General features: G+C 66.4%; 5 protein-coding genes across 5 annotated transcripts; 3 read left to right on the plus strand and 2 right to left on the minus strand.

Moving 5' to 3' along the window:
• Positions 1-1,863: 1,863 nt before the first annotated feature.
• On the minus strand, positions 1,864-2,801 carry EMIHUDRAFT_229298 (hypothetical protein; the record flags this gene model as incomplete). The annotated part of the gene is made up of 4 exons (XM_005786158.1): positions 1,864-1,975; positions 2,076-2,333; positions 2,622-2,671; positions 2,787-2,801. The coding sequence occupies 4 exons, from the start codon at positions 2,799-2,801 to the stop codon at positions 1,864-1,866; spliced, it is 435 nt and encodes a 144-aa protein (XP_005786215.1).
• Positions 2,802-4,889: 2,088 nt separating this feature from the next.
• EMIHUDRAFT_455715 (hypothetical protein) lies at positions 4,890-10,615 on the plus strand. Its single transcript, XM_005786159.1, has 13 exons — positions 4,890-5,098; positions 5,285-5,390; positions 6,032-6,091; positions 6,323-6,445; positions 6,834-6,867; positions 7,017-7,055; positions 7,259-7,336; positions 7,541-7,600; positions 7,802-7,851; positions 8,050-8,130; positions 8,649-8,735; positions 8,844-9,893; positions 9,997-10,615. Exons 1-13 carry the CDS (start codon positions 4,935-4,937, stop codon positions 10,357-10,359), a joined length of 2,295 nt encoding a protein of 764 aa, XP_005786216.1. The 5' UTR covers positions 4,890-4,934; the 3' UTR covers positions 10,360-10,615.
• A 6,599-nt stretch (positions 10,616-17,214) lies between these two features.
• EMIHUDRAFT_363786 (hypothetical protein) lies at positions 17,215-18,355 on the minus strand. Its single transcript, XM_005786160.1, has one exon. The coding sequence runs from the start codon at positions 18,348-18,350 to the stop codon at positions 17,643-17,645; it is 708 nt and encodes a 235-aa protein (XP_005786217.1). The 5' UTR covers positions 18,351-18,355; the 3' UTR covers positions 17,215-17,642.
• Positions 18,356-19,777: 1,422 nt separating this feature from the next.
• Positions 19,778-20,128, plus strand: EMIHUDRAFT_46972 (hypothetical protein; the record flags this gene model as incomplete). The annotated part of the gene is made up of 1 exon (XM_005786161.1): positions 19,778-20,128. A coding segment is annotated over one exon (351 nt), but the record flags the coding sequence as incomplete, so codon positions are not given.
• Positions 20,129-24,166: 4,038 nt separating this feature from the next.
• On the plus strand, positions 24,167-26,236 carry EMIHUDRAFT_111610 (hypothetical protein; the record flags this gene model as incomplete). The annotated part of the gene is made up of 3 exons (XM_005786162.1): positions 24,167-25,413; positions 25,443-26,073; positions 26,108-26,236. 3 exons carry the CDS (start codon positions 24,167-24,169, stop codon positions 26,234-26,236), a joined length of 2,007 nt encoding a protein of 668 aa, XP_005786219.1.
• Between the last annotated feature and the right edge of the window lie 124 nt (positions 26,237-26,360).

Raw genomic sequence — 26,360 nt, forward strand, 5'->3', positions numbered from 1 at the left:
GGAGGCGATGGTCTGGATGGAGAGGACCTTGCCGTCCGCAGGCGCGGGCGGCAGCACCCAAGCAGCGAGGGAGAGGGAGGCGCCGTCGAGAGCGGCGCCCGCCGCGCGTAGCTCGACCTAAGGGGTAAAAAGGATAATAAAAGGAACTCGGGGGCACGGGACGCGGCACAAGGGGTAGGTGGGGTGTGGGCTCGTGTCGGTGTTAGCGCTCGGGAAGGGTGAGGGTGAGGGTGAGGGTGAGGGTGAGGGTGAGGGTGAGGGTGAGGGTGAGGGTGAGGGTGAGGGTGAGGGTGAGGGTGAGGGTGAGGGCGAGGGTGAGGGTGAGGGGGAGGGTGAGGGGGAGTGGGAGTGGGAGTGGGAGTGGGAGGGTGAGGGTGAGGGTGAGGGTGAGGGTGAGGGTGAGGGTGAGGGTGAGGGTGAGGGTGCGGGTGAGGGTGAGGGTGCGGGTGCGGGTGAGGGTGAGGGTGAGGGGGAGGGGGCAGGGGGAGGGGGAGGGGGAGGGGAGGGGGGAGGGCGCTCGTAGCTCGACCTTGTCAGACTTAGGGCGCAGCGACTTGAAGTCTCCCGCCATCGCAGAGCCAGACGCCGCCTGCCCAGAAAAGAAAAAAAACGTCCGCACGAGCCGCGCTTGTTTCTTTTTTCTGGCTCCCGCCAGCGCGGAGCCAGGGGACAGAGAGGCGAGCGGCCCACGAGGCGGTGCCGACCCGCATCGCCTCCTCCCCGTGTGTCTGCAGCCCGGCGACTGTGTGTGCGCCCCCGTCTCTGCCCCACGAGGCGGTGCCGACCCGCATCGCCTCCTCCCCGTGTGTCTGCAGCCCGGCGACTGTGTGTGCGCCCCCGTCTCTGCCCCACGAGGCGGTGCCGACCCGCATCGCCTCCTCCCCGTGTGTCTGCAGCCCGGCGACTGTGTGTGCGCCCCCGTCTCTGCCCCACGAGGCGGTGCCGACCCGCATCGCCTCCTCCCCGTGTGTCTGCAGCCCGGCGACTGTGTGTGCGCCCCCGTCTCTGCCCCACGAGGCGGTGCCGACCCGCATCGCCTCCTCCCCGTGTGTCTGCAGCCCGGCGACTGTGTGTGCGCCCCCGTCTCTGCCCCACGAGGCGGTGCCGACCCGCATCGCCTCCTCCCCGTGTGTCTGCAGCCCGGCGACTGTGTGTGCGCCCCCGTCTCTGCCCCACGAGGCGGTGCCGACCCGCATCGCCTCCTCCCCGTGTGTCTGCAGCCCGGCGACTGTGTGTGCGCCCCCGTCTCTGCCCCACGAGGCGGTGCCGACCCGCATCGCCTCCTCCCCGTGTGTCTGCAGCCCGGCGACTGTGTGTGCGCCCCCGTCTCTGCCCCACGAGGCGGTGCCGACCCGCATCGCCTCCTCCCCGTGTGTCTGCAGCCCGGCGACTGTGTGTGCGCCCCCGTCTCTGCCCCACGAGGTGGTGCCGACCCGCATCGCCTCCTCCCCGTGTGTCTGCAGCCCGGCGACTGTGTGTGCGCCCCCGTCTCTGCCCCACGAGGCGGTGCCGACCCGCATCGCCTCCTCCCCGTGTGTCTGCAGCCCGGCGACTGTGTGTGCGCCCCCGTCTCTGCCCCACGAGGTGGTGCCGACCCGCATCGCCTCCTCCCCGTGTGTCTGCAGCCCGGCGACTGTGTGTGCGCCCCCGTCTCTGCCCCACGAGGTGGTGCCGACCCGCATCGCCTCCTCCCCGTGTGTCTGCAGCCCGGCGACTGTGTGTGCGCCCCCGTCTCTGCCTCCACTTCTGCCCCACGGGGCGGTGCCGTGGTACTTTCGCGTGCTGGCTGTTCGGTATCTAGATGCCCTCTCTTCTGTGTGCGCGGCCCCGTGCCGGCCGCCCGCACTACGTCAACGGTGCATTCTAGAAGAAGCGAGCCTGTGCGCCAGCCGCGCCGCGGTCGCATCCCGGCTCCGACACCTTGCCGCGGGCCTGCTGCACCATCTTGATGCCGAGCGCCTCCATCGCCGGGTCGCTGCCGCCGCTGCGGCGGGGCGGGGCGGAGGCCGTCACGGCGAGGCGACGCGGAGCGGCAGGGAGCGGGGCGGGGCGGAGCCGTGTGCGCAGCGTGCCACGGGTGCGAAGAGGCGCTGTGCGGGCCAGCCGCTGTGCGGGCGATTCGCTGGCCCGCCAATGTGCTGGCCGGGCGCTTGGCGCCGCGCCTGGCGTGCTCTGCGTCGCCCCAGAGGAAGGAGAGGCCGTAAACGAGGAGCAGCGCTATAAAGAGCCACGGCAGCCGCCGCCGCACCGCCGCAAAGTTGGTCCCTCGTCGCCGCTTCGAGGAGAGCGGCCCGAAGGCGTCGCTAAAGTCGGAGTGCTGTCTCATGCGGGTCCTGGAGAGGAGAAGGCAGAACGAGAGCAGCGAGCGCCGCAGTGACAGGATATATGCGGCACCAAAAAGAGAATTCACATCGGCTAATCAATCCACGCCGAAAAATGGGGTCCCCAGGGTGGGCGACGGCTAGCGCACCACACTCCTCTCCTTAAAATCCCTGTGTGGTGGCGGCGTGCCGTTCTCCCATCCCTCCCTTGGGTTGTGTGTTTTCTTTCTTTCTTTCGAAAAATGGGGTCGTCGGTCCAGCGCAGCTCAAGCGCGCTGTTGCTGCCAGAGTTGCGGTCACGTCCCCGAAATCTTCGGCTCAAGGCCAACGCAACCATACGCATTGCTCCACTGCGGCAACTCAGTAGTCAGTAGCTACGCGTAAGACGTAACGCCTACGCACCGGTTCTGACACCCACACCACACGACCTTCGACCTCTTTGTCCACAAATCTCTAACCCCGTACGTACAGGATAAACATACGGTGTAACCCCGAGCACCATAACCCCTCCCCCCCGGGCGGCGTGCGGCGCGCTGCCATGCGCGCTGCGCGACCATACGCACCACAATTCGATTCATGAGTCGTCCGAGTCGTCATCCTCAGAGTCGCCCTCATCCTCGCCCTCCTCGCCCTCCTCGCCCTCCTCGCTCTCGCTCCCATCCTCGCACACAGCGGCACCTGGCGGCCAGAGGTCAAGCACGAGCTGCTTGAACTGCGTCAGGTCGAGCATGTCCTCCTCGTCCTCGAACTGGCCGTTGTACTCGGCCGCGCCCTCGTACAGCAAGTGGAGCGCGCGCCGCTCCTGCCGCGGTAGCGTGCGTGTGTCGAGGCCGCCCTCGTCGTCGGCGGCGGCGCACCGCGCCAGAAGCTCGTCGGACACCGCTGGAAGGAACTTGCGGCGTGGCAGGCCGCACTCAGCGAGCAACCGCACCATCGCCGCGGTCTGCTGCCAAACGTACCCGCCACGGATCCGCCGACGGCCGCGCGAGCCGTGGTACGCGAGCTCGTCGGCGTCAAAGTCGGGGCCAAGCCACGTCTGCTGGTACCTGGTGCATGCGGAGGCGGGGCCGAGATCGGGGCCGAGATCAGATGAACGGCGCGCATGAATAGGAGTGCATGCGTGAGAGGGGTGTGTATGGCGCGGCGCAACGCACTGGCGTCGATCGACGTCGTCCATCAGGTGGCGCCAAACGATCTCGCAGGGCGAGGCCGTCAGCCTGAGGCGCCCCTTGCGTCGAGGGAGGGCGTTGAGGGAGAGGCCGCAGCCGCCGGCGGCGCGCGGCGTGCAGAAGCACCGGACGACGTCGCGACGGTTGTGGTCCAGTGCGGTGAGGAAGGCTTCGAAGGTGATGTCGTCCTCCCACTCGCACGTGGCGCCCAGTCGCACGAGTGTCGCCATCACGTTGCAATGCCCGAGGTACGCGCCGAGCATGAGAGGGTTCCGCCGGATCTGCCACGGGGTGATGGCGCCGAAGAATGACCGGCGGCGGCGCGGGAAGGTGATGAACGCGTCGACCTTGACTTCCACGCCAACCTGCACACGCCGGCGCCCCGGGTTTTCGCGTCTCATTCTCTCTTCATACTTGCGGCGCGCGTCGAGGACTTGTGGCAGCATTCCGTCGAGGCCATATCGCACGCAATGCAGCCACGCGAAGCGCTGGTTGGTGCGCACCTGGCCCTTCTCGTGGCCGAGGTAGTGGCGAGACATCGCCGTCTGCACATTCCGGAGCCACGTGAGCGGCGGTTCGGCCTCCATGGCGGCGATCCGAGCGAGAGTGCCGGCACGCGAGCGTGGCGGATCGCCGCGGCCGCGGCCGCGGCCGCCCTTGCCACCGCCCTTGCCACCAAGCCCACCTTTGCCACCGCGCCCACCCTTGCCACCAAGCTTGAGAGGGGAAGAATCCCACCCTTCCCAGTCAGAGTCATCTCCACTTTCGCTATCACTTCCGTCCTGGTCCCGTAGGTCGCGTACGATGAGATAGTCGACGTTGCCCTCCAGCATGTCGATGAGCCCGCGCGCCCAACGATCGTCGATACTGTCTTGGCTTCTCCGTTCAATGGGTTCGCGCCCCCCAAGGTGGTCGCCATTGGGTGGCGGCTGCCATAGCCAAACGTCCGGACTCGACTCCTCGCCAGTGATGATGGCACGCGCTCGTGCCAGGAGCTCCTTGACCGGGCCGACGTCGGTGACGACGCGCGCAGCAAACTCAGGCGTGTTGAGGATGCTCCGGAGGTTGGTGCACGTCAGCGACAAACGGCAGTGGTCAAGTGAGTGGAGCATTGGGAGGAGGGCCACCTGGAGCTCGGGCGAGGCGAACAGCTCGGACGGCGAGGTGGCCGGCTCACCCGTCTGCGAACCCGACGCCGACGCCGCAGCGGACGCATGCCGAGTGCTGCGGCGCATCATCGTCCCTCGAGCGGCGCGAGCGGCGGAAAGTTGGACATCGCGAAGAAAAGAATTCCCGCTGCAGTTGGTGGGATCGCTTCTCATCCACCAGCCCGACGCTCACTACAAGTGAGGATGTGAATGCTGATTTTCTCTTTTTGGTGCCGCATATCCTGTCACTGCGGCGCTCGCTGCTCTCGTTCTGCCTTCTCCTCTCCAGGACCCGCATGAGACAGCACTCCGACTTTAGCGACGCCTTCGGGCCGCTCTCCTCGAAGCGGCGACGCGGGACCAACTTTGCGGCGGTGCGGCGGCGGCTGCCGTGGCTCTTTATAGCGCTGCTCCTCGTTTACGGCCTCTCCTTCCTCTGGGGCGGCGCAGAGCACGCCAGGCGCGGCGCCAAGCGCCCGGCCAGCACATTGGCGGTCCAGCGAATCGCCCGCACAGCGGCTGGCCCGCACAGCGCCTCTTCGCACCCGTGGCACGCTGCGCACATGGCTGCCGCCCGCCCCGCCCCGCTCCCTGCCGCTCCGCCTCGCCTCGCCGTGACGGCCTCCGCCGCCCCGCCCCGCCGCAGCGGCGGCAGCGACCCGGCGATGGAGGCGCTCGGCATCAAGATGGTGCAGCAGGCCCGCGGCAAGGTGTCGGAGCCGGGATGCGACCGCGGCGCGGCTGGCGCACAGGCTCGCTTCTTCTAGAATGCACCGTTGACGTAGTGCGGGCGGCCGGCACGGGGCCGCGCACACAGAAGAGAGGGCATTCAGATACCGAACAGCCAGCACGCGAAAGTACCACGGTACCGCCCCGTGGGGCAGAGGTGGAGGCAGAGACGGGGGCGCACACACAGTCGCCGGGCTGCAGACACACGGGGAGGAGGCGATGCGGGTCGGCACCGCCTCGTGGGGCAGAGACGGGGGCGCACACACAGTCGCCGGGCTGCAGACACACGGGGAGGAGGCGATGCGGGTCGGCACCGCCTCGTGGGGCAGAGACGGGGGCGCACACACAGTCGCCGGGCTGCAGACACACGGGGAGGAGGCGATGCGGGTCGGCACCACCTCGTGGGGCAGAGACGGGGGCGCACACACAGTCGCCGGGCTGCAGACACACGGGGAGGAGGCGATGCGGGTCGGCACCGCCTCGTGGGGCAGAGACGGGGGCGCACACACAGTCGCCGGGCTGCAGACACACGGGGAGGAGGCGATGCGGGTCGGCACCGCCTCGTGGGCCGCTCGCCTCTCTGTCCCCTGGCTCCGCGCTGGCGGGAGCCAGAAAAAAGAAACAAGCGCGGCTCGTGCGGACGTTTTTTTTCTTTTCTGGGCAGGCGGCGTCTGGCTCTGCGATGGCGGGAGACTTCAAGTCGCTGCGCCCTAAGTCTGACAAGGTCGAGCTACGAGCGCCCTCCCCCCTCCCCTGGCCCTCCCCCTCCCCCTCCCCCTCCCCCTCACCCTCACCCTCACCCTCACCCTCACCCTCACCCTCACCCTCACCCTCACCCTCACCCTCACCCTCACCCTTCCCGAGCGCTAACACCGACACGAGCCCACACCCCACCTACCCCTTGTGCCGCGTCCCGTGCCCCCGAGTTCCTTTTATTATCCTTTTTACCCCTTAGGTCGAGCTACGCGCGGCGGGCGCCGCTCTCGACGGCGCCTCCCTCTCCCTCGCTGCTTGGGTGCTGCCGCCCGCGCCTGCGGACGGCAAGGTCCTCTCCATCCAGACCATCGCCTCCACAAAGGCTTGCGCGAGAGATAGCCGAGATGTAGCCGAGATGTAGCCGAGATGTAGGCGAGATGTAGCGAGAGGCAGCCGAGAGGCAGCCGAGAAGCAGCCGAGAGGCAGCCGAGAGACAGCCGAGAGGCAGCCGAGAGGCAGCCGAGAGGCAGCCGAGAGGCAGCCGAGAGGCAGCCGAGAGGCAGCCGAGAGGCAGCCGACGGGCAGCCGAGAGGCAGCCGAGAGACAGCCGAGAGACAGCCGAGAGACAGCCGAGAGACAGCCGAGTGACAGCCGAGAGGCAGCCGAGAGGCAGCCGACGGGCAGCCGAGAGGCAGCCGAGAGGCAGCCGCGATAGACAGCCCATCGCCGCCTCGACTATCAAGGATGACTTCGGTGTCCCCCCCCTCCAGGCCTCCGGCTGCGCCGTCGACGCGGATCACCGGGGCGTCGCCGTCTTCCTCCACGAAAAAGAAATACCGCGGATAACGCCCACACAGAAGAAAAAACGCGTTGTTGTAGGCGTCGCCGTCTTCCTCCACGAAAAAGAAATACAGCGGCGACGCCTACACAAAAGAAAAAACGCGTCGTTGTAGGCGTCGCCGTTTTCCTCAACGAGTGGCAGACCAATTCGGGCCAGCTCTCCCTAGAAGCTTCTAGCGGAGGACGCACTCTTGAGCTCCAACCGGTCCTCGAGAGGGCACGGACTCCGCCGTATTCGACCGTATTCGTTCTGCGTTCCGCTGTATTCGCAGCCGGCGGTGTACTTACGCGGTGCTCTGAAGACACCGCGCAAGACACGTCCTCCCGCCCTCATGTCGGCGTCTTCACAACGTAGGCCAGCTCTACCTCTCGTGGGGCTCCGCCGCGTCGGGCTGCGAGGAGATCGCCACCGCGGTGAACAGCGTCAAGCCAGGCCGCCGCGCGCACGCCACACACACACACACACACACACACACACACACACACACCGCCCACACACACACCGCCCACACACACACCGCCCACACACACACCGCCCACACACACACCGCCCACACACACACCGCCCACACGACGCACACGCACGCAAGCATACACACACACGCACACTCATTCACACTCACTCACTCACGGCCAGGCCGTTGGACGCACGTCGCTGCGACGCTGTCGGCGTCGCGCGCGCGGCTGTACGTCGACGGCGAGCTCTAGCCGAGACCCCGCCGAGATTCGGCCGGGTGCATAAGTACGATGGCGAGGCGCAGCCAAGGTGTAGCCGAGGTGCAGCCGTTGTGAATCCCCATCACCAGGGCCTTTTGGGCACGCACCCCAACCTCTCATAGACTATAGCGCGCAGCGCCATAGCACGCAGCTTCTTCTTAGTACCAAGGCTTGTGAGCAGGCGAGCTGCTCGCGGACTCGGAGCGGGACGGCAGCGGCAAGCTGCTCGGGGTGCGAGACACGTCCGAGACACTTCCGAGACACTTCCGAGACACTTCCGAGACACTTCCGAGACACTTCCGAGACACTTCCGCGTGGCGACCTTCCAAGGCGTCCCGGCCGTGCGGCTGGCGATCGTGGGACACCGTTCCCCACGTCGGCCGCCGGTCGGCCTACTCGACGGATGAGTACCTCATGCATGGCCGTTAGGTGGACAACTTTCACCACGGCGGAGACCAGTCCGCCGGGGTGTCGGACCGGCTCTTTCGCGGCGGGGAGACGGCGCTCCGCGTCGGCGCGCAATGAGAGGAAGAGAGAGAGAGAGGAACAGAGTGGGAAAGAGAGAGAGAGAGCGCATGCGGACGGCACGCGCCCGTATCATTCATGCAGTCCTTATTGCATCCATTCGTGTCCGTTGCCAGGCGCGCATGCGGACGGCACGCACCCTCTGCATGGGCTGATTGCGCAGCTGGCCGTTTGGCCGACGGAGCTGGACGCGTCGCAGGTCGGTACTTCGGCCATACCTCGGCCATACCTCGGCCGCACTTCGGCCATACCTAGGCCACATTTCGGCCACACTCCGGCTACATTTCCTTATCGCTCTGCGATACGTCGACGATACCTCGGCCACACGTCGACGGCGCCTCTGCTGCCATCCCGCCCTCACTTCGGCCCTACGAAGCTCGCAGGTTGCGGCGCTGTCATGCGGCGCACCTCCCGACGGCGCCGTCGCCGGCACCCCCTCGCGCTTGCCTCCGCCGTCGCTCAACCTCTCCTTCACCCACACGGGAGGGCGGTCGCTGCCCGAGGGGAGCCTCTCCGGTGTTGACGAGCTGGAGACGGTGCCGATCGCGCAGGTGGTGCCTAAGGAGGACGTGGCGATCAGCGCGCGCTACGTGCCGCCCAAGGCGGACGTCGCCGCCGCCGCCGCCGCCGCCGCCCCGGCCAAGGCGGGCTGGCCGCTGCCTTGGCTGCCGCCGCGCACGTTGCGGCGAGGGACGGAGGCGGAGGTGAACGCGTCCGATGCGCTGGCACGGGTGCGGCTGGAGGCGGTGCGCGGCGCGTTCAAGCGCGCGTGGGGGGCGTACCGGAAGCACGCGTGGGGCATGGATGAGATCAAGCCAATCAGCAACAAGTCGCACGACTGGCTGCACTTGGGCGCGACGATGATCGACTGCCTCGACAATCTGTGGATCTTCGGGCTCAAGGCCGAGTTTGACGAGGCCAAGGAGTGGGTTGCGACCAAGCTCAGCTTCAGCCGCGCGGTGGGCATCTCGATGTTTGAGACGGTGATCCGGATCATCGGCGGGCTGCTCTCGGCGTTTGAGCTGTCGCGCGAGGCGGTGTTCCTCCGCAAGGCGGAGGAGCTGGCCGGCCTGATGATGTACTCGTTCAAGGCCAACCCCGAGACGGGCGTGCCCTGCACCACCATCTCGCTCGACGGGTCGCGCCGGTGCACCTTCCCCACGTGGACGCAGCGCAACGCAATCTTGGCCGAGTTTGGGACCATCCAGCTCGAGTTCAAGTACCTCGCGCACCACACCGGCCGCAAGGAGTTTTGGGAGGTCGCGGAGCGCCAGATCCGCAACGTGCGCGGCCGGACGCAGCCGGCCGGCCTGTACCCAAACTTTATGTCGCCGAAGACGCTCCGCTGGACGACGACCAAGGTGTCGATGGGCGCGCTCGCGGACTCGTTCTACGAGTACCTGCTCAAGCAGTGGCTGCTCACGCAGCGGACGGAGCCGTACTTGCGCACCATGTTCGACGAGGCGATGCTTGGCATGGCGCGGAGCATGGTCGCGCGCTCGACGCCGTCCGAGCTGGTCTACATCGCCGACTACGTGAGCGAGGGGAAGCTCGTGCACAAGATGGACCACCTCGCCTGCTTCGCCGGCGGGATGCTCGCGGTGGGCGCGCAGCACGGCGGAGAGTTCGACCGCGAGTACATGACGCTCGCCGAACGGATCGGGGAGACGTGCTACGAGTTTTACCGGCGCACGACCAGCGGCCTCTCGCCCGAGTTCATGTCGTTCGTCGGCGGCTCCGATCCGAAGGTGCCGCGCAACGCCGCGTACAACATCGGCTTATCTCCCCATATCTCCCCATATTTCCCCATATCTCCCCATATCTCCCCATATCTCCCCATATCTTCCCAAGGTGCCGCGCAACGCCGCGTACAACATCGGCCGGCCTGAGGCCGTCGAGACTTTCTTCATCATGTGGTACTACACCCGCGACCCAAAGTGGCGCGAGATGGGCTGGGAGGTCTTTTCGAGCTTCGAGAGGCACGCGAGGACGCCGTCGGGCTGGGCGGCGCTGAAGGACGTCAACAACCCGGCCAAGCTCGACGACAAGATGGAGTCGTTTGTGCTGGCCGAGACGATGAAATACCTGTTCCTGCTCTTCGACTCATCGTACCCCATCCCGCTCGACAAGTACGTCTTCAACACCGAGGCGCACCCGCTCGGCACCTTCGACGCCTCCGCCTTCACCTCCGCCGCACCGCCGAAGAGGAGATGACACGCCCGCGGCGGCCGATCGGCGTGGCGGCCGGCGCCGCCTCTCCGCGCCCCTGCCGGCGCGCTCGGGTTGCCGTGGCATCAGTCTCACATCGCGAGGAGCCGCAGCACTTGCGCGCCGCGCCGTCGTGCGCCGGACCGCGGAAGCCCCACAGCCTCCTGTGCCGTTCTGTTTGTACGTAGTCCTCGCCTTCTCTCTTCCTCGGCCGATGGGAGACGGACAGAGTGAAACATGTTGAAGAATCGTATTCGTTTGGCGAGGAATCTAGCCAGCAGGGCCCCGCCGGCACAGGCCATGCAGCCTTAAGCTCAGGCCTCAGCCACAGCCCACCTACCACGCGCAGGGTCCACCGAGACGCGAGAGAGGTCAGAGCGCACAGCCACACACTGGCTGACCCACAGGCCCCCAGCCCCCAGCTGCGAGGCTGGTGCATTTGCGACACGCAGATTACCATGCAGAAGACGCCGGTGTCGCTGACCCGCGGCCTAATCCCCCTGAACGACTACGCAGGCGCAAATGTTACTGGTGCTCCGACTGTCCCTCTCCTCTGCGGGTGTACGTTGACCCTCCCTATGCTCCCCAACAAGGCACAAGGCACAAACTGTGCTTCACCGAACTCGATGCAGAGCACCCTGTGCTGCCCCAGCAACAAAGCATGAAACCTGGTGGAGGACGACGGGTGCTGTGTCTGCGCCACGTCGTGGAGATTTATGATGTGAAGAGATCTTCTTGGAGCATGGAGGCATCTATGCATGGACCATTAGAGCGAACGCGCGTGAAGCCATCCCCGGGCCGAGGGTGCGGCCGATCTGCGAAAGGCTATTGATCTCCTGCGCCTGCGCCTTTGCTGGTGAGACACCTGGTGTGGCATTTTCTGCCCTCAATACCCTCATCGCGGCGTCTGGCCAGGGACGGGGTGGCGCGTTCCAGGGTCGAGGTGCTTGATGACAAGCTGATATTGAGCTTGGTAACTGGCATAGCCGGAGGCGAACGCGATGCCTACATATGGGGTATTGGTTCGAGCAGGAATCGCCGCTGGCCTAACTTACAGCGCACAACCGACGCTTGGTGCTGACAGAGGTAGCATTCCATGGGCAGCATCCTCGTGTGCTACACGCTGTCCGAGGCGAAGGAGCACGCAGCCACCGCCGATGGCCAGCGGGGGGAGGGCCAAAGCTGGCACCAATGCCATGTCACGTATGCACTGGGCGCGCCGCGAGACGGGCGAAGATATGCGCGCGTCCCTCTTCCTGGCCCCCGGGGTACGGGTGAGTCTTGACAAAGCCTTTGCCGGGCTGAGCGTAGTGGCTGTGTCGGCGGGGCGGGCGCACAACCTAGCTGTCACAGCCGACGGAGGTGCCTGGAGCTGGGGGAGCGGTGGGTGCGGCATGCTCGGCCACGGGTGCGAGGAGAACCAACTGTATCCAAAGCGGATCGAGGCCTTTGGCGCATATCGTGTCGTGTCCGTCTCGTCGGGAGACAACTGCAGCTTCGCCGTCACCGCCGACGGCGCTGTTTGGTCGTGGGGAATCGGGGGCGACTGCTGCTTAGGACACGGCAGCCACGAGAAGCTCCGACGGCCCTCCAAGATTGAGGCCTTGATCGGCCAGCGCGTCGTCGCTGTATCGACTGGCTACGCGCACGTCCTCGCCCTCACCGCCGACGGAGCCGTCTGGTCTTGGGGCGTCGGATACGCTGGCCAGCTTGGCCACGGAGACCGGGAGAATCGGCTGCAGCCAGAGCGCGTGCAGGCTTTGGCAAGCTGCTGCGTTGTTGGCGTGGCAGCTGGCACCAACCACAGCCTCGCCCTCGGGGCCCACGGCACCGCATGGAGCTGGGGCAAGGGAGAATTCAATAGATGCGGAACATGCATTGCCGCATTGTACGATGCGCCCCTCTCGATACCTTTTCACTCACTGACACTGTCCTTTGTCTGCTCACAGGGGCCGATTGCTGCCTTGGCCACGGGGCGGATCAGTCCTACCAGTCGCTTCCAAAGGTGATTGAGGCGTGGAAAGGTGGGAGGAGCGTGTGAGGTGTGAGACTATTGACTTCTACGTGCTACATTTTGACCTCTCGCTGTTTTTGCTTTTTGATGACGCTGCTGAATTGACGATTTGTCCTAGTGCGGCGAGTCTACGAAGGCTACGCCCTTTTAGCCTATGCCGAAAGGATGTTTCACGCCGGGAATTCTTTTTCTCGCGATGTCCACCCCGCCGCGTCGCCGCTCGCGCCGCCTCGCCCCCGCCGCCGCCTCCGCCAGATCCTCGCAAAACACGCCGCCGCCCACCCGCCTCCTCGACCTCCCCACGGAGCTCCTCGCGCGCGCCCTCTCTCACTGCAACAGCCCCGCCGACATCGCTCGCGTTGCGGCCGTCTCGCTGCTCTTCCACGCCTCGCTGGCGCTGGAGGGCATCCGCTTGTGGGCGCAAGAGCGCGGCTTCGAGCTGCCGGCGCAGCCCGAGGGCGAGAGCTGCGCCGTGCGGTGGCTGTGCTATTCGGCGCTGCTGCGCGAGTCCAACCCGCCTGCGAGGGCAGCGGCAGGTGATCGGCACAGCCTCTTCATCGACGGCGAGGGGCGGCTCTCGTCGTGCGGAAAGGCTGAGAGCTGGATGCCGGCCATTCTCGGGCACGGCGAGGGCGTGACGCAGCTCAACACGCCGACTCGCCTCCCTTCCCCACTGAGCGGCGAGCGCGCCGTGAGCGTGTCGGCTGGAGCCGGGCACAGCCTCGCCCTCACCGCCGGCGGCGCTGTCTGGAGCTGGGGCAGTGGAAACTTGGGCCAGCTGGGCCACGGCGACGAGCAGAACCAGTGGCAGCCCGAGAAGATCGAGGCCTTTGCTGACCAGCGCGTCGTCGCCGTGTCGGCTGGAGGGGCTCACAGCCTCGCCCTCACCGCCGATGGAGCCGTCTGGAGCTGGGGCGGTGGAAACTTTGGCCAGCTAGGCCACGGCAACCAGCAGGAGCAGCTGCTGCCCAAGCAGGTCGAGGCCTTAGCTGGCCAGCGCGTCGTCGCTATGTTGGCTGGAGCCATGCACAGCCTCGCCGTCACCGCAGACGGCACCGTCTGGAGCTGGGGCAATGGTCTCTACGGCAAGCTGGGCCACGGCGACGGGCAGACCCAGCTGCTGCCCAAGAAGATCGAGGCCTTTGCTGGCCGGCGCGTTGTCGCTGTGTCGGCTGGAGCCCGCCACAGCCTCGCCCTCACCGCCGACGGCGCCGTCTGGAGCTGGGGCGGTGGAGGCTTTGGCAAGCTGGGCCACGGCGACCAGCAGAACCAGCTGCTGCCGAAGAAGGTCGAGGCCTTGGCTGGCCGGCGCGTCGTCGCTGTGTCGGCTGGAGGCGGGCACAGCATCGCCCTCACCGCCGACGGCGCCGTCTGGAGCTGGGGCGATGGAGGCCGTGGCATGCTGGGCCACGGCGACGAGCAGAACCGGCCGCTGCCCAAGAAGGTCGAGGCCTTTGCTGGCCAGCGCGTCGTCGCTGTGTTGGCTGGAGGCCACCACAACCTCGCCCGCACCGCCGATGGCGCCGTCTTCACGTGGGGCCAGGGCGAGCGCGGCTGCCTCGGCCACGGAGAGGACCTGTCGAACCAGCTGCTGCCCAAGAAGGTCGAGACGTGGGCGCCGGGGCAGTGAGAAGCCCGCGCAGTTGGACAAGGAGGGGATGCTCCGGCTTCTCGCGGCGCTCTCAACGAGGAGAGGATTCGGTTCGGCGTCACGGCGGGGCCGAGCCCGAGGGTGGGTGCGGCGGCGGTGGCGGCGGAGGCGGCGGAGGACGTGGCTGGTGTTGGCTGAGGCCGTCGCGGAGGGGGCGACCGCCGAGGCTGCGGCGGAGGCTGCTAGGGCGGGGGTGGAGGCGGCGACCGCCGAGGCCAATCGGTCGGCCGTGGCAGCTCGCTCTGGTGCGGCGGCCCGGCTCGGCGTTCGCCGGGCTGGTCGGCGACACTCTAGAGAGGGCGCAGGAGCGGGGAGTAGGCAGCATATGAGGGGGGTCGCTCGAGCACTTAAAAAAATTGCTTTAGAAGAAAAACGGGCACGCATAGTCTCCCCCTCCATTCCCTCCCCCGAGGTACCCTGCCTAGGAGTGAGAGAGATCAGGGGAAGCCCCACCATGGGGCTTGGGGGGCGGTCCTCGCACCTCGGGGGAGGGGGATTGATAATGTGTCATTATTGGGTACCCCTAGCATGTGGTGAAGCCTCTGGGGGGGGGTCGGACCCCCCCCCAGCATGTGGTGGGCACCCCCCAGCAGTTCGTGGGCTAGGAATAGCCGCCAGAGAGCCGATTTTGCCCCCAAAGTTGTGAAATCGTGGCTGAAAGTCCAATATCTTGGAGAACCTGACCAGAGAGTCTCAAGGCTCATGTAGCTCCAAAAGATGATTTTCCCCTCGAAAATGCTGCGAAATGAGGCGTAAAATCAAGGGCCCGGAGGGCCTGACCACGAGTCTCTGGGGGGGGTCCTCGGCCATGACCCCCCCCCTAGCATGTGGTGAAGGTGCTGGGGGGGGCGGGACCCCCCCCTAGCATGTGGTGAAGGTGCTGGGGGGGGTCGGACCCCCCCTCAGCTTCTGGCGCGCCCGCTCTTGGATGAGCTCGCGGACGCGCTGCTTTGCCTCCAAGACACGCGCGGCCACCTCGGGGTGCCGCATAGGCGCGCCTGGCATCGCAGCGCTTGTCGCAACGACGTGAGTCGAGAGAGGTCCGACGGCCTGCGGCGGGCACTCTCCACCTCAAACACCCAGTCCCACCTCGGGCAGATCTTTCGGGCACCCCCACCCTACACGCCATACAGGCTAGCCCCAGTCCTACGGCTCTGCGAGAGGACTGAGTACTCGATGAATTCAGCCACAAACGCTGCGGAATGAAAACAAAACGCGCTGACAAAACAAGAGAGGTTCAAGACAACGCCCAAATACGGCTTTGCTATTTGAGATCTGAAAGACGATGTGCGGCGCTAGCGGAGCCGGCCGCACGCACCAGCAGGGGGGGCGCCTCCCCAAGCGCCTCCCTCCCCCTCCTCTCGCCCACCGGACAATACTCGCGCTTGATCGCGCTGACCGGGCAGCGGCCGCCGCCGCCGCCGAGCTGCGCCATGTTCCTCTCGGCGCCCGCCACCTGCCCGCCCCCCCCCAGCAGCGCGAACCCGCGCGGCCGGCCCGTCGCGAGGTCCGCCGGCCGCATCGCGTCGTAAAGGTGGGGAAGCTCCACCTGTAGATGCGCGAATCGCCGCTACTTTCGCGGCTAGCTCTTGGCTATCTCTCGACTATACCTCGGCTACATTTCGGCTCCATCTCGGCTGTATCTCGGCTCCGTACGGAGGAAGGAAGCGCGCAATCTCCCCATATCTCCCCATGTCTCACCCAGTACAGAGGCAGAGTGAAGCGCGCAATGTCCATCTCCCCATATCTCCCCATACCTCCCCATCTCTTCCCATACCTCCCCATGTCTCACCCAGTACGGAGGCAGCTTGAAGCGCGCAATGTCCATCTCCCCATCTCTCCCCATCTCTCCCCATCTCTCCCCATCTCTCCCCAGATCTCACCCAGTACAGAGGCAGCTTGAAGCGCGCAATGTCCATCTCCCCATATCTCCCCATACCTCCCCAGATCTCCCCAGATCTCACCCAGTACGGAGGCAGCTTGAAGCGCGCAATGTCCATCTCCCCATATCTCCCCAGATCTCCCCAGATCTCACCCAGTACGGAGGCAGCTTGAAGCGCGCAATGTCCATCTCCCCAGATCTCCCCATCTCTCCCCAGATCTCACCCAGTACGGAGGCAGCTTGAAGCGCGCAATGTCCAGCACGAGCGCAGAGTCGGAGGGCGGGTGGTACGCGGCGAGCGGCGAAAAGTGGCCGGTCCCTAGGGGGGGAGATATGGGGAGGTATGGGGAGGTACAGGGAGGTAAGGGGAGATGTGGGGAGGTGTGGGGAGATGTGGGGAGATGTGGGGAGATGTGGGGAGATATGTGGAGACGGGGAGATGTGGGGAGAGATGGGGAGAGATGGACGTGCACGCGGGCTGCCGCGGGGGGCGAGGAGTGGGAGAAGAATTGATGCTAGCTCTAGCTATCAGGAGTCTGTTCTCATCGTATGTCGTGGGTGAGCTGAGTAGCGGCGTAGGGGAACACCGTCAGAGGGAGAGTGTGCAAATCAGAGTGTGCAATCGGGAGGACTCTGGAGGAAGAAGGACTCGGGAGGAATCGGGAGGACTCTGGAGGACTCTGGAGGACTCTGGAGGACTCTGGAGGACTCTGGAGGACTCTGGAGGACTCTGGAGGCCGGGCGCCGGTCTGGCCCAATGCGGTGCGTAGAAAGGACACGACGAGATGCGGCGGCGCCTAAAGTGTGAGAGATGGGGAGATACGGGGAGATGTGGGGAGATGTGGAAGGACACGACCAGATGCGGCGGCGCCTAAAGTGAAGTAGCAGCGGGCAGTGTGCAGACCCGAATCTGCACGCCCGGGGCCAGATGCGGCCGGCGGCGCCGATTCGGAGCAAGCCGCAATCACCGACGCGCGGAACGAGTCGACCGTGCATCGCCCCTCGCCCCAGCGCGGCTGCTGCAGCGCCGCCGCCGCCGCCGCCGCCTCCGCCGCCGCCTCCGCCTCCGCCTCCGCCGCCGCCTCCGCCGCCACCGCCGCCACCGCCGCCTCTGCCGCCACCTCCGCCTCCGCTGCCTCCGCCTCCGCCGCCACCGCCGCCTCTGCCGCCACCACCGCCTCCGCCGCCTCTGCCGCCACCTCCGCCGCCTCTGCCGCCACCTCCGCCTCCGCCTCCTCCGCTCTGCTGCTCTCTGCGAGTGGTGGCGGGCGGTAGACCTGAAGAGAAGGGGGGGGGGGGGGGGGGTGCGGCCGCGTGAGAAGCAGGACGCTGTCCACCGCACCGCCACGGTACCTGAACCCACACGGAGCCCACACACCGGGTTCGGTACTCTGGAGGTGTGGTACTGGGTGACCACCGGCGGGCAGTCGGAGGGCTGCGGGCAAGGTGTGCCGTGGCAGAGCGTCCAGGGACTGCACGGGCAGGTCGCGCAGCGGCTGGGCATGCATGCAGGCAGGGGTGTCTAGCGGCGGCGGCGGTGCAGCAGCGGCTGGGCATGCATGCATGCAGGGGTGTCTAGCGGCGGCGGCGGTGCAGCAGCGGCTGCTGGGCATGCATGCGGGCGGGGGTGTCTCGGAAGCGGGGGTGTCTCGGAAGCGGCGGCGGCGGCGGTGCGCGGTGCTGTGAGACAGTCCGCGCCGTGGGCGTCCTCGCCGGGCATACACATGCGTGTGTGTGCGCAATCAGACGGGACGATGCGGCCACCCCCGGACCCGCTTTCTCTGTTGTGCCGCTGCTGTTGCTGCTGCTGCCCCCACCGCTGCTGCTGCTGCTGCTGCTCCTGCTGCGACTTCTGCTGCCGCTACTGCTGCTGCTGCCCCCACCGCTGCTGCCGCTACTCCTGCTGCTGCCCCCACCGCTTTCTCTGTTCTGCCGCTCTTCTGAGGCCGCACCTCGACCCGCGCGCCCTGGCAGCGGCCGAGCGCCGCAAACTCGTCCAGGGTGATGCCCTCGGCGGTGATGGCGTGGAGCGGCTTGCAGCAGCTCGCGGCGAGGGTGTGCTCGTCGTACCACCGCCACCCGCCCTTCCACGTCGTGTTCGGGTCGATGCGCAGCGCGTTGAGCACCATGGCGAGACACGACGGCCCGCAGAACGCCGGCTCGCCCTGCGTGATGAACTGCTCCGAGAGGGGGAAGTAGCCCTCGGCGGTGCCGCCGCCCACCGCCTCGAGGAAGCGCCGCTTCCCCTCCCGCGACGAGAAGGAGACCAGCCGCTCGGGCAGCTCGCGCTGGTAGAACGAGCGGCGCGCCAGCGGGTCGACGGCGTCGGAAGGCCCCTGCCCGACGTCGCTGCGCCGCTGCGCGCAGCCGTCGCACTTTGAAGGGGCGGCGGCGAAGTGCGATGCGCGGACGCGGCGCGCGAGGCTGCCCACGCGGGACAGGGCCTGCATGGCGCGAGCCCCGGAGGATGGGGACTTGCGCTGCGGAAAAGAATTTTACTTCAGCGGTCGAAACCTCTCCTTAAAATCCTTCGGCGTGCCGTCCTCCCATCCCTCCCTTGGGTTGTCTGTTTTCTTTCTTTTACCTCCTGTATCTTTCCCCCCTGGGCGGGGCGGGGGCCGGGGGGGCGGCGGGCGCGGGTGCTGGTTGCGGCAACTTGGCATTTTTTCGTCTTATCCTTTCGCCTGCGGAAACGACCAGCTTTCCCTAGATGTCCCCAGCCGGAAGCTCCGATGTGTTTATCACCGTTTGCCCGAGGGAGGGGGGGGGGCGGGCCTCACCCAGGGCTCACCGGGGCCCGGCCGTCCCCGCCCCCTACATCGGCGTACCCGTGAGTTCGAGCGCGGGGCGAGGCGGACCGCGCACCCATTTCCCGGCAAAATCGTTACGGGGTTTTTAAAGGCAGAGGATGTTACCACAGCCTACCACAGGCTAAGAGCACCGTTTCAACCCAAGGGAGGGATTGGAAGACGGCAACCCGCCACAAAATTTTTCTCGACCCCCTACGTGGCTCAGCCCGCGGTCCGATGTGTGCGAGAGGAAGACCATCTCTTGTGACTGCGACATGCCGGGGTGTGGGTAACCTGGCTATGGGCGCCGGTGCCGGCACGCCGCAGCCCGCACGCGCGGTGGGCGAAAGAAAGAAAGAAAGAAAACAGACAAACCCAGACGAGGGATGGGACGAGGACAGGGTCCCCACCTGCACGAGCAGGATTTTGGAAGGACGATCAGGGGGACAGGTGGGGCTCTCCTGCTCCTGACAAGGGACACGACAGGCTCGCAGCGCGGTGCACGGTGGGCTCCCAACTCCACTGGCGGTCTCATCTCAGTCTAGCGACCTGCCTCCAGCTTCCCGCTGGCAGTCTCTCACTACCACAGGCACACTGACACAGGGGTGGCAGGGGCGGCGGCAGGAGTCACCCACATTACTATGCGGGCCTCACTAGAGGTGCGTCCTGTGTCGTGTCCTCGTCCTTGATGTCTTGCGGGGGAAGGGGAATGGGCTGTGCCTGTGGGCCTGAGTTTTCTTTTGTTGTCAAAGAAAATAAGGTCACTGCTGCAATCGTGAGACGCCACAAGCGGGGAGCCGCCGCACACCAAGGGTGCCGCCGCCAACAACACCAACGGCGACCGCGCGGCGACGCGATCTCGGCTTGCACGATCAACCGCCATGCCATTGGCAAACTCACTCGCTGTTACGCTGCTGGCGGTAGCTTGCACATCCTCGGCGCCGCGCCTCGTCCCGCTCACGCTCCTCCTGCTGGCGGGTCGAAGCGAGGCCGCGGGCACGATCTGCGACAACAACGTGCGATGCTTCTCCGGCTGCCCTACCGGCGTGTATGGCACGTCGCTGTGCGACGGCACCTACACGGGTACCTCGGTGGGTCTGTACAACCAAGGGCTGTCGGGGACGATACCTCCGCAGCTGGGCGGCATCTCGCAGCTGGAGACCCTTATTATGTCCTTCAACTCCATCTCGGGCACCATCCATCCGCAGATGGGCAAGCTCTCGCAGCTGGAGAGGCTTTACCTGGGCATCAACTCCATCTCGGGCACCATCCCCTCGGATATCGGCAAGCTCTTGCTGCTGGATAACCTTCAGCTGTACAACAACTCCATCTCTGGCACCATCCCTGCGGATACGGGCAAGCTCACGAAGCTGAGGTACCTTTACCTGGAGAACAACGACATTTCGGGCACCATGCCGTCACAGCTCAACAATGTGCCGCTGACGTACTGCAGCCTAGGCGGCACCAACCAATTCGCCTGCCCCTTGCCCGTCCTTCCCGACGCTTGCACCTCAGGCCAGTTCTACCCTCTGAGGTGCAGCTACACGCCGCCCTCGCCGCCCTCGCCGCCCTCGCCGCCCTCGCCGCCCTCGCCGCCCTCGCCGCCCTCGCCGCCGCCCTCGCCGCCGCCCTCGCCGCCCTCGCCGCCCTCGCCGCCCTCGACCCCGCCGCCCTCGCCGCCCTCGCCGCCGCCAACGCGAGACATCTGCGGCAACGAGCCTGCGATTTGCGACGGCTCATACACCGGCACCACTCTGGACCTCTCGAACCGCGGCCTCACGGGCTCAATCCCAGCGGAGCTGGCCGACCTCGACTCGCTGCAGCTACTCGACCTGCGCAACAACCGACTCGCGTACCCGCGTAGCAGCGAGGCCCGCGTCGAGTACGATTTAGCCACCAGCATCTGCCGCGGCGCAGGAAGTGCCGAATGCCTCGGCGTCCCTCCCGAGAGCTGTAGCGCCTTTCTCAACGCGCAGCTATCTGTCGCCGACCCCAACGAGTGCGTGGTCTGCGACAACCAGACTACTGGTTTTGTCCTCGTCGGCGTCTGCATCCTCATCGGCATCATCGCCCTCGCCGCCTTCGTCCGCTTCGTCGTCCGCAACCCCTGGGCCCTCAAGCGGTGGGTGTCCACCGCTGCCATCCTCATCAATCACGCCCAGACGGCCAGCATCATCGCAAGCATGCGCCTCGAGTGGCCTCGCTCCCTCGTTGCGATCGCCTCCGCGCTCAAGCTCGACCTGCTCATGCTGCCCGGCGCCAGCTGCCTTGTTGGGGGAGAGGGGGCGTTCGAGGCGTTCACGCTCTGCGCCTCTTCTGCCATACTCATGCTGTTGCTCGCGCCACTCGTCGTTAAGCACGTCGTCCTCTCGCCAGCTATCGCCGACACTGCGGAGCTCGTCCTGAGCCTGATCTACTCGCTGCTCTTCACCTTTGCATGGGGTCTAGTGCTAGAGTATATGGCCTACGTGGCTAGCTACCACGACTACGGTCTTCCTCGCCCCGGTCCTGCTCTCGGCACCGTGCCGGTGCTGGGCGCGTTGATGCTGGCTCTCTTGATCCGCTTCTTTGGCAACGTCCTCGCCTTCAAGCGCGGCGTCGAAAGTGGCGTTTGGCGGCGCCCGAACTCGAGTGGAGGTTCTGCTTGCTGCGGCACGGGCCCCATTCCTCCCCGCCGGCTCGAGCGGCAAGTTGCCTACCTCGTTGGCCGCTTCGCTCCTCATGCTCCCCGCTGGCAGGTCGTCATCTGGCTTCGGCAGTTCCTTCTTCTCCTCCTCGCCTTCACCAGCAACGTCCTCTTCAATAAGGGAGAGAAGACGTTCGACGCCGGCCGCTACGCCGTTGCCGCCGTTGCGATCGCCGTCACCCTCGTCTTTTGGCGCCTCAACCGCCGCGCCCTGCCCTTCGCCTTCCGCTTCCAGAACGCGCTCGAGTCGTGCCTCTACGGCGCCACCGCTCTCTTCCTCGCCCTCGCCATGGTGTACGCCGCGCTGCCCGCCGACCCCGTCGCCCTGCGAGTGACCATCGAGGTGCTCATGGCGACAGTCCTTCTCGGCAGCCTCATCGTCGGCGCCGTCTACTCGCTCCGCGAGCTTCGGCGGATGCGGCGCGCGCTCGCTGACGTCGACCTCTCCGCCGTCCTCTCCGCCGCCGACTCCAAGATCGACGTCTCGATCGCGGAACGGCTGCGCGACGGCTCGGTGCGGCTGCTCCGCTGCAGCTGGCTGGCATCGCCCTCCTCCGACGCGTTCCTCGGCCGCGACGCCTCTGGCGCTGTCATCATGAAGCGTAGACAGGACCTGCCACAGGAGGCTTTTGTGCCATGCGACGAGGCGATTGCGATGCTCGAGCGAGGCGACCGGTCTGTCCTAGCGCTCTCTTACGGCTGGCTGACGGCGCTGCACCCGGACCCCCATGGCACCACCCTTGCCGCCGTCCGCCGCTTTCTCTCTTACGACGCGGCAAGTGCGGCGGCCGACGACACCAAAGCCAGCGACACGGGGCTCTTCTGGGACTTTTGCAGCCTTCCGCAAAAGGGGCCCAACGGGGAGGAGAAGACCGAGGAGGAGAAGACCATGTTCGGGCGAGGCCTCAAAGTGATGGGGAACTTCTACGCGAGCATCACGGGCACCTCCGTCATCCAGCAGCGCAGCATCGACCTCCCGCCTGGCGCGACCACCGGTTTCGGACCGGGAGAGTACAACCCAACGCCGTATGAGGGCGAGGGCGGGCGAGGCTGGTGCATCTTTGAGCAGGGCGTTGCGATGACGGTGCTGGCGCACCTGACGGCGGCGGAGAGGCAGGCGGAGGAGAAGGGAAAGGCGCTGCCGAGGCGCTTCCAGAGGGCGCAAGCGAGCCGTGCCAAAGTGTACGACATCGCGGGGGCGGTGCCGGTGGCACGCGAGTGCTCCCTGTCGCCAAAGCAGGTGCTCGACGAGGCGTGCCGCGCGATCGAGAAGGCGCGCTTCACGGGCAAGGCGGACAAGGTGATGGTGCCGCAGATGCTGGCCGAGTTTGAGTGGAGCTTCCGCAGCACGTTTGAGCAGGCGCTCGAGGACTATGCGAAAAGCGGCGCGACGATTGGGCGGAAGGAGCAGGAGGCGATAGGTAGGGAAGCTACGGAGCAGCGGCGTAGACAACAGGATGATGACGCTCAGGACACCGATGTAACGGAGACAGTGTAGAATGGCACACAACGAACGGCGAGGACAGAAAGGAGCACGAATTTCTTTTTTATGTGTGTGTTATGCAAAAGAGGGACGGCTCGATTGGACGGTCTGGGTGGACGGCTCGCTTGGTTGAGCATAAAAACGGCGGTTTGGGATGGGCGGCCTCGAATCACGGTCACGTCGGCGAGGACAGCATCGGCGTAAGAGGATGTGTATCGCGCGCCTTGCGGGGGGGGGCGCGGAAGAGTCCGCCGGCTCACCGAGGACAGCCCTCTGTGACTGTGCTCCAGCTAACCAGCTCTGCATCTCGCAACACATACATGACAGGGACAGACCAGGCGCAGGAAAACGAGGGAGCGGGGCCCGAATCCAAGGGACCGCCCCGCGTCGGTCGGAGGAGCTCCGAAGCGGAGAAAGCGGGGATCCTTGTCACGCCGGCGGGGAATGCAAGTCGAGGGACTGCTATGATTTGATAAAACCTCCTGTATCTTCCCCACCTGGGCGGGGCGGGGGCCGGGGGGGGCGGCGGGCGCGGGTGCTGGTTGCGGGAAACACCTACATCAATAGTCTCATCACCGAGTGATTGCTGGCCTGTGGCGTATGACCTCGCGCGGATATCACCAACGACGAGCATGCGAAGATATTGAGCACTATCCGATGGACTTGTACAGCCCGCTGTGCTCTCCGCTGTGCCACGGCGTATGATGGGCTGCGAGAGCCGTATCTTCCCTCCTTGAAGCAGAGGCGCCGCGAGGCACGAGAGGCGTAGAAGAGAGGCTGGCGTGCCCCGCACCGCCCGGTTGGCAGTAGGAGGCCCCGCCGGTGAGACCACTGATTTTGATGCCGACCATAAATTCTCGCAACTCGAACGCATGCTACTTACAGCTGCTGTCTGTACAGAGATGCCAGCACCCCCCACAGGCAGAGCGCTGCTGCTGGGGGGGGGGGTCCCGACCTGGGGGGGGGGGGTCCCGACCCCCCCAGCAACAAAACGCTGCTGCTGGGGGGGGGGGTCGGCCATGGGCTTAGGTGTGCAGGGGGGGTACCGACCGAGCAGTGTGCGGCCGCTCCTGCGTGCACCTCGATCCTGTACCGTGTTTGTTATGACCCCCCCAATGAACAGCCTGAGGGAGGGCGAGACGATCGAGGGGTCCCGTACCACGCGGAATCGACCCTATCCAGTGCTCAAGTGCTCGAAGGCGCTCTCAAAAAAAGAAAAAAATCCTGGAGACGTCTCCTGACCTCACGACGAACCTCACGCTGCTGCACGCTGTGCACGTCTCCTGCCAAAGTGATCGCCTTCTGAGCATGGGCTGCTTCTCCAGCCGCGTCGAGACCCCGACCGAGGAGCTGCCCGGCCCTCCCGCCGTCGAACGCGACGCCCCGACGCCCGCCGACACCGCCGCGCCGACGCAGCCGGACGCCACCCTCCCCTCCGCCACCGATCTCGGCGTGGACAAGCGTCAGCTGTTGATGTGGCGCAGAAATAACGGCGACTCCTTGGAGCCGGTCCTCGCGAGCGGCGCCGTCGCCCTCCTCGACGCGCAGTGGATCATCAGCCACGCCGAGGCGGGCGGCGTCCTCACCCACCGCCAGGCGCTGCCCAAAGAGGCCTTCCTCTCTCTCGCCGACCTCGTCGAGGCGTGTTTCAGTTGCAACTCTGCGCTTCCCGTTGCCGCGCTCTCCTACCCGTGGCTGACCAAGGACCACCCCGACCCGTGCGGAGCCAATCTCAGCCGCGTCGCACGGGTGCTCAAGCTTTTCCTGGGCAACCGCCAAATACCCTTGTCGCGGCTCGGCGTCTTTTGGGACTTCGGTTCGCTGCACCAGCACCCGGACCCCGTCAACGGCGTCATGCGCACCGAGGAGCAGAACGCGCTCTTCAAGCAGGGGCTGGGCTGCCTCGGCACGCTCTACTCCCACCCGCACACTTTCGTGCTGCGGCTGACCTCCTTCCCGGACGGCCACAAGGCGGAGGACCAGGCCGAGGGTACCAACGTGGCCAAGTACTTCGATCGCGGCTGGTGCGCCACGGAGAACGCCTGGGCGAGCCTGACCAAGCGCAGGGAGCTCTCGCTCGACCTCGGCTTGATGCGCGACGGCAAGGAGTACGACTTCCTCAGCCTCATGTATGACTGCATCCAGCACGGCGGCCGGCGCCCTCCTCTCCTGCCGTCTCAATTCGCGGCGGAGCTGGAGACGAAGAGCTTCACCAACGGCAAGGACGACAAGCCGCTCGTCAAGCGGCTGTACGAGGCCGCCTTCGAGGAGCAGTTTGGCAAGGTGACCGAGCTGCACTACGCCGAACTCGGCTGGGGCGACGCGGGGGCGGCGCAGCTGGCGGAGGTCCTCGCGAGCGGGGCAGCGCCGCGGCTCGAGACGCTCAATCTCCTCTACAACGAGATTGGCGACGAGGGCTGCCAGGCGCTGGCCGCCGCCCTCAAGGGGGGGGCTGCCCCGAGCTTGAAGGCGCGGGAGACTCACCCTCAGTACAAGAGCCCTTGGCGCCAACCCTCCTTGACCCCCCTCACGCACGCTTACTGTAGAGGCTCGAGGTGACAACGGAGCTGGCGGCCATATACAGGGAGCAGGTGCCGCCCGTGTACTACCAGAAAACAACTGAAAACGGCACGTACTGCTACGTCGGAGGCACGCCAGAGTGCGAGGCGCTGGTGGCCGTGTGCGAGGAGCGCGGCATCGAACTGCCCATGGATTTGTACTACTCCAGCGCCTCCCGAAGTAAACTGGGCGGCGCGGAGGCGGCGCAGTTGGCAGGGGTCATCGCGAGCGGGGCAGCGCCGCGGCTCGAGGCGCTCTCTCTTTTCCACAACCAGATTGGCAACACTGGCTGCATGGCACTGGCCGCCGCCCTCGCCAAGGAAGGGGCAGCGCCGCGGCTCAAGCAGCTCGATCTCCGCAGCAACAAGATTGGCGACGAGGGCTGCGATGCGCTGGCCGCCGCCCTCGGCAAGGAGGGGGCAGCGCCGCGGCTCGACCAGCTCTCTCTCGGCGACAACGAGATTGGCGACGAGGGCTGCAAGGCGCTGGCCGCCGCCCTCGGCAAGGAGGGGGCAGCGCCGCGGCTCGAGTATCTCGGTCTTCGCGAGAACAAGATCGGCGACGAGGGCTGCGATGCGCTGGCCGCCGCCCTCAAGGAGGGGGCCGCCCCGAGCTTGAAGGCGCGAGACGCCACCCTCGCCACTCGCCCCTCCCCTGTCCAATGCTCATCGCCCCTCCCCTCGCGTGCAGACGCTCGGCTACACGCGCCAGGCCGCCGTCGCCGCCCGCGAGGGGACGACCATCGTGTGCGACGTGGGCAACGAGAAGCAGCCTGAGCTGATGGCCGTGTGCGAGGAGCGCGGCATCAAGCTGCTCTGAGCCTCTCAAGCGCCTGGGCGCGGGTGGCGGCGCCCGGGTCGGCAGCGCTGGCGAACGCGCCCGGGACGGGTATTTTTCGCTTCGCTGCGCGGCCTGGGAATAGGTAGGTAGGTGGGGCACGGAG

This window comes from Emiliania huxleyi (assembly GCF_000372725.1).
Source record: "Emiliania huxleyi CCMP1516 chromosome Unknown EMIHUscaffold_154, whole genome shotgun sequence".
Classification (NCBI taxonomy): domain Eukaryota; phylum Haptophyta; order Isochrysidales; family Noelaerhabdaceae; genus Emiliania; species Emiliania huxleyi.

Coding starts and splice junctions, on each gene's coding strand:
- EMIHUDRAFT_363786 (XM_005786160.1), bottom strand. CDS start 18,350: ATGCAGGCCCTGTCCCGCGTGGGCAGCCTCGCGCGCCGCGTCCGCGCA.
- EMIHUDRAFT_455715 (XM_005786159.1), top strand. CDS start 4,935: ATGAGACAGCACTCCGACTTTAGCGACGCCTTCGGGCCGCTCTCCTCG. Junction 6,092..6,322: donor TGCGCCCTAAGTCTGACAAG/GTCGAGCTACGA, acceptor TTTACCCCTTAG/GTCGAGCTACGCGCGGCGGG. Junction 9,894..9,996: donor TCGGCGGCTCCGATCCGAAG/GTGCCGCGCAAC, acceptor TATCTTCCCAAG/GTGCCGCGCAACGCCGCGTA.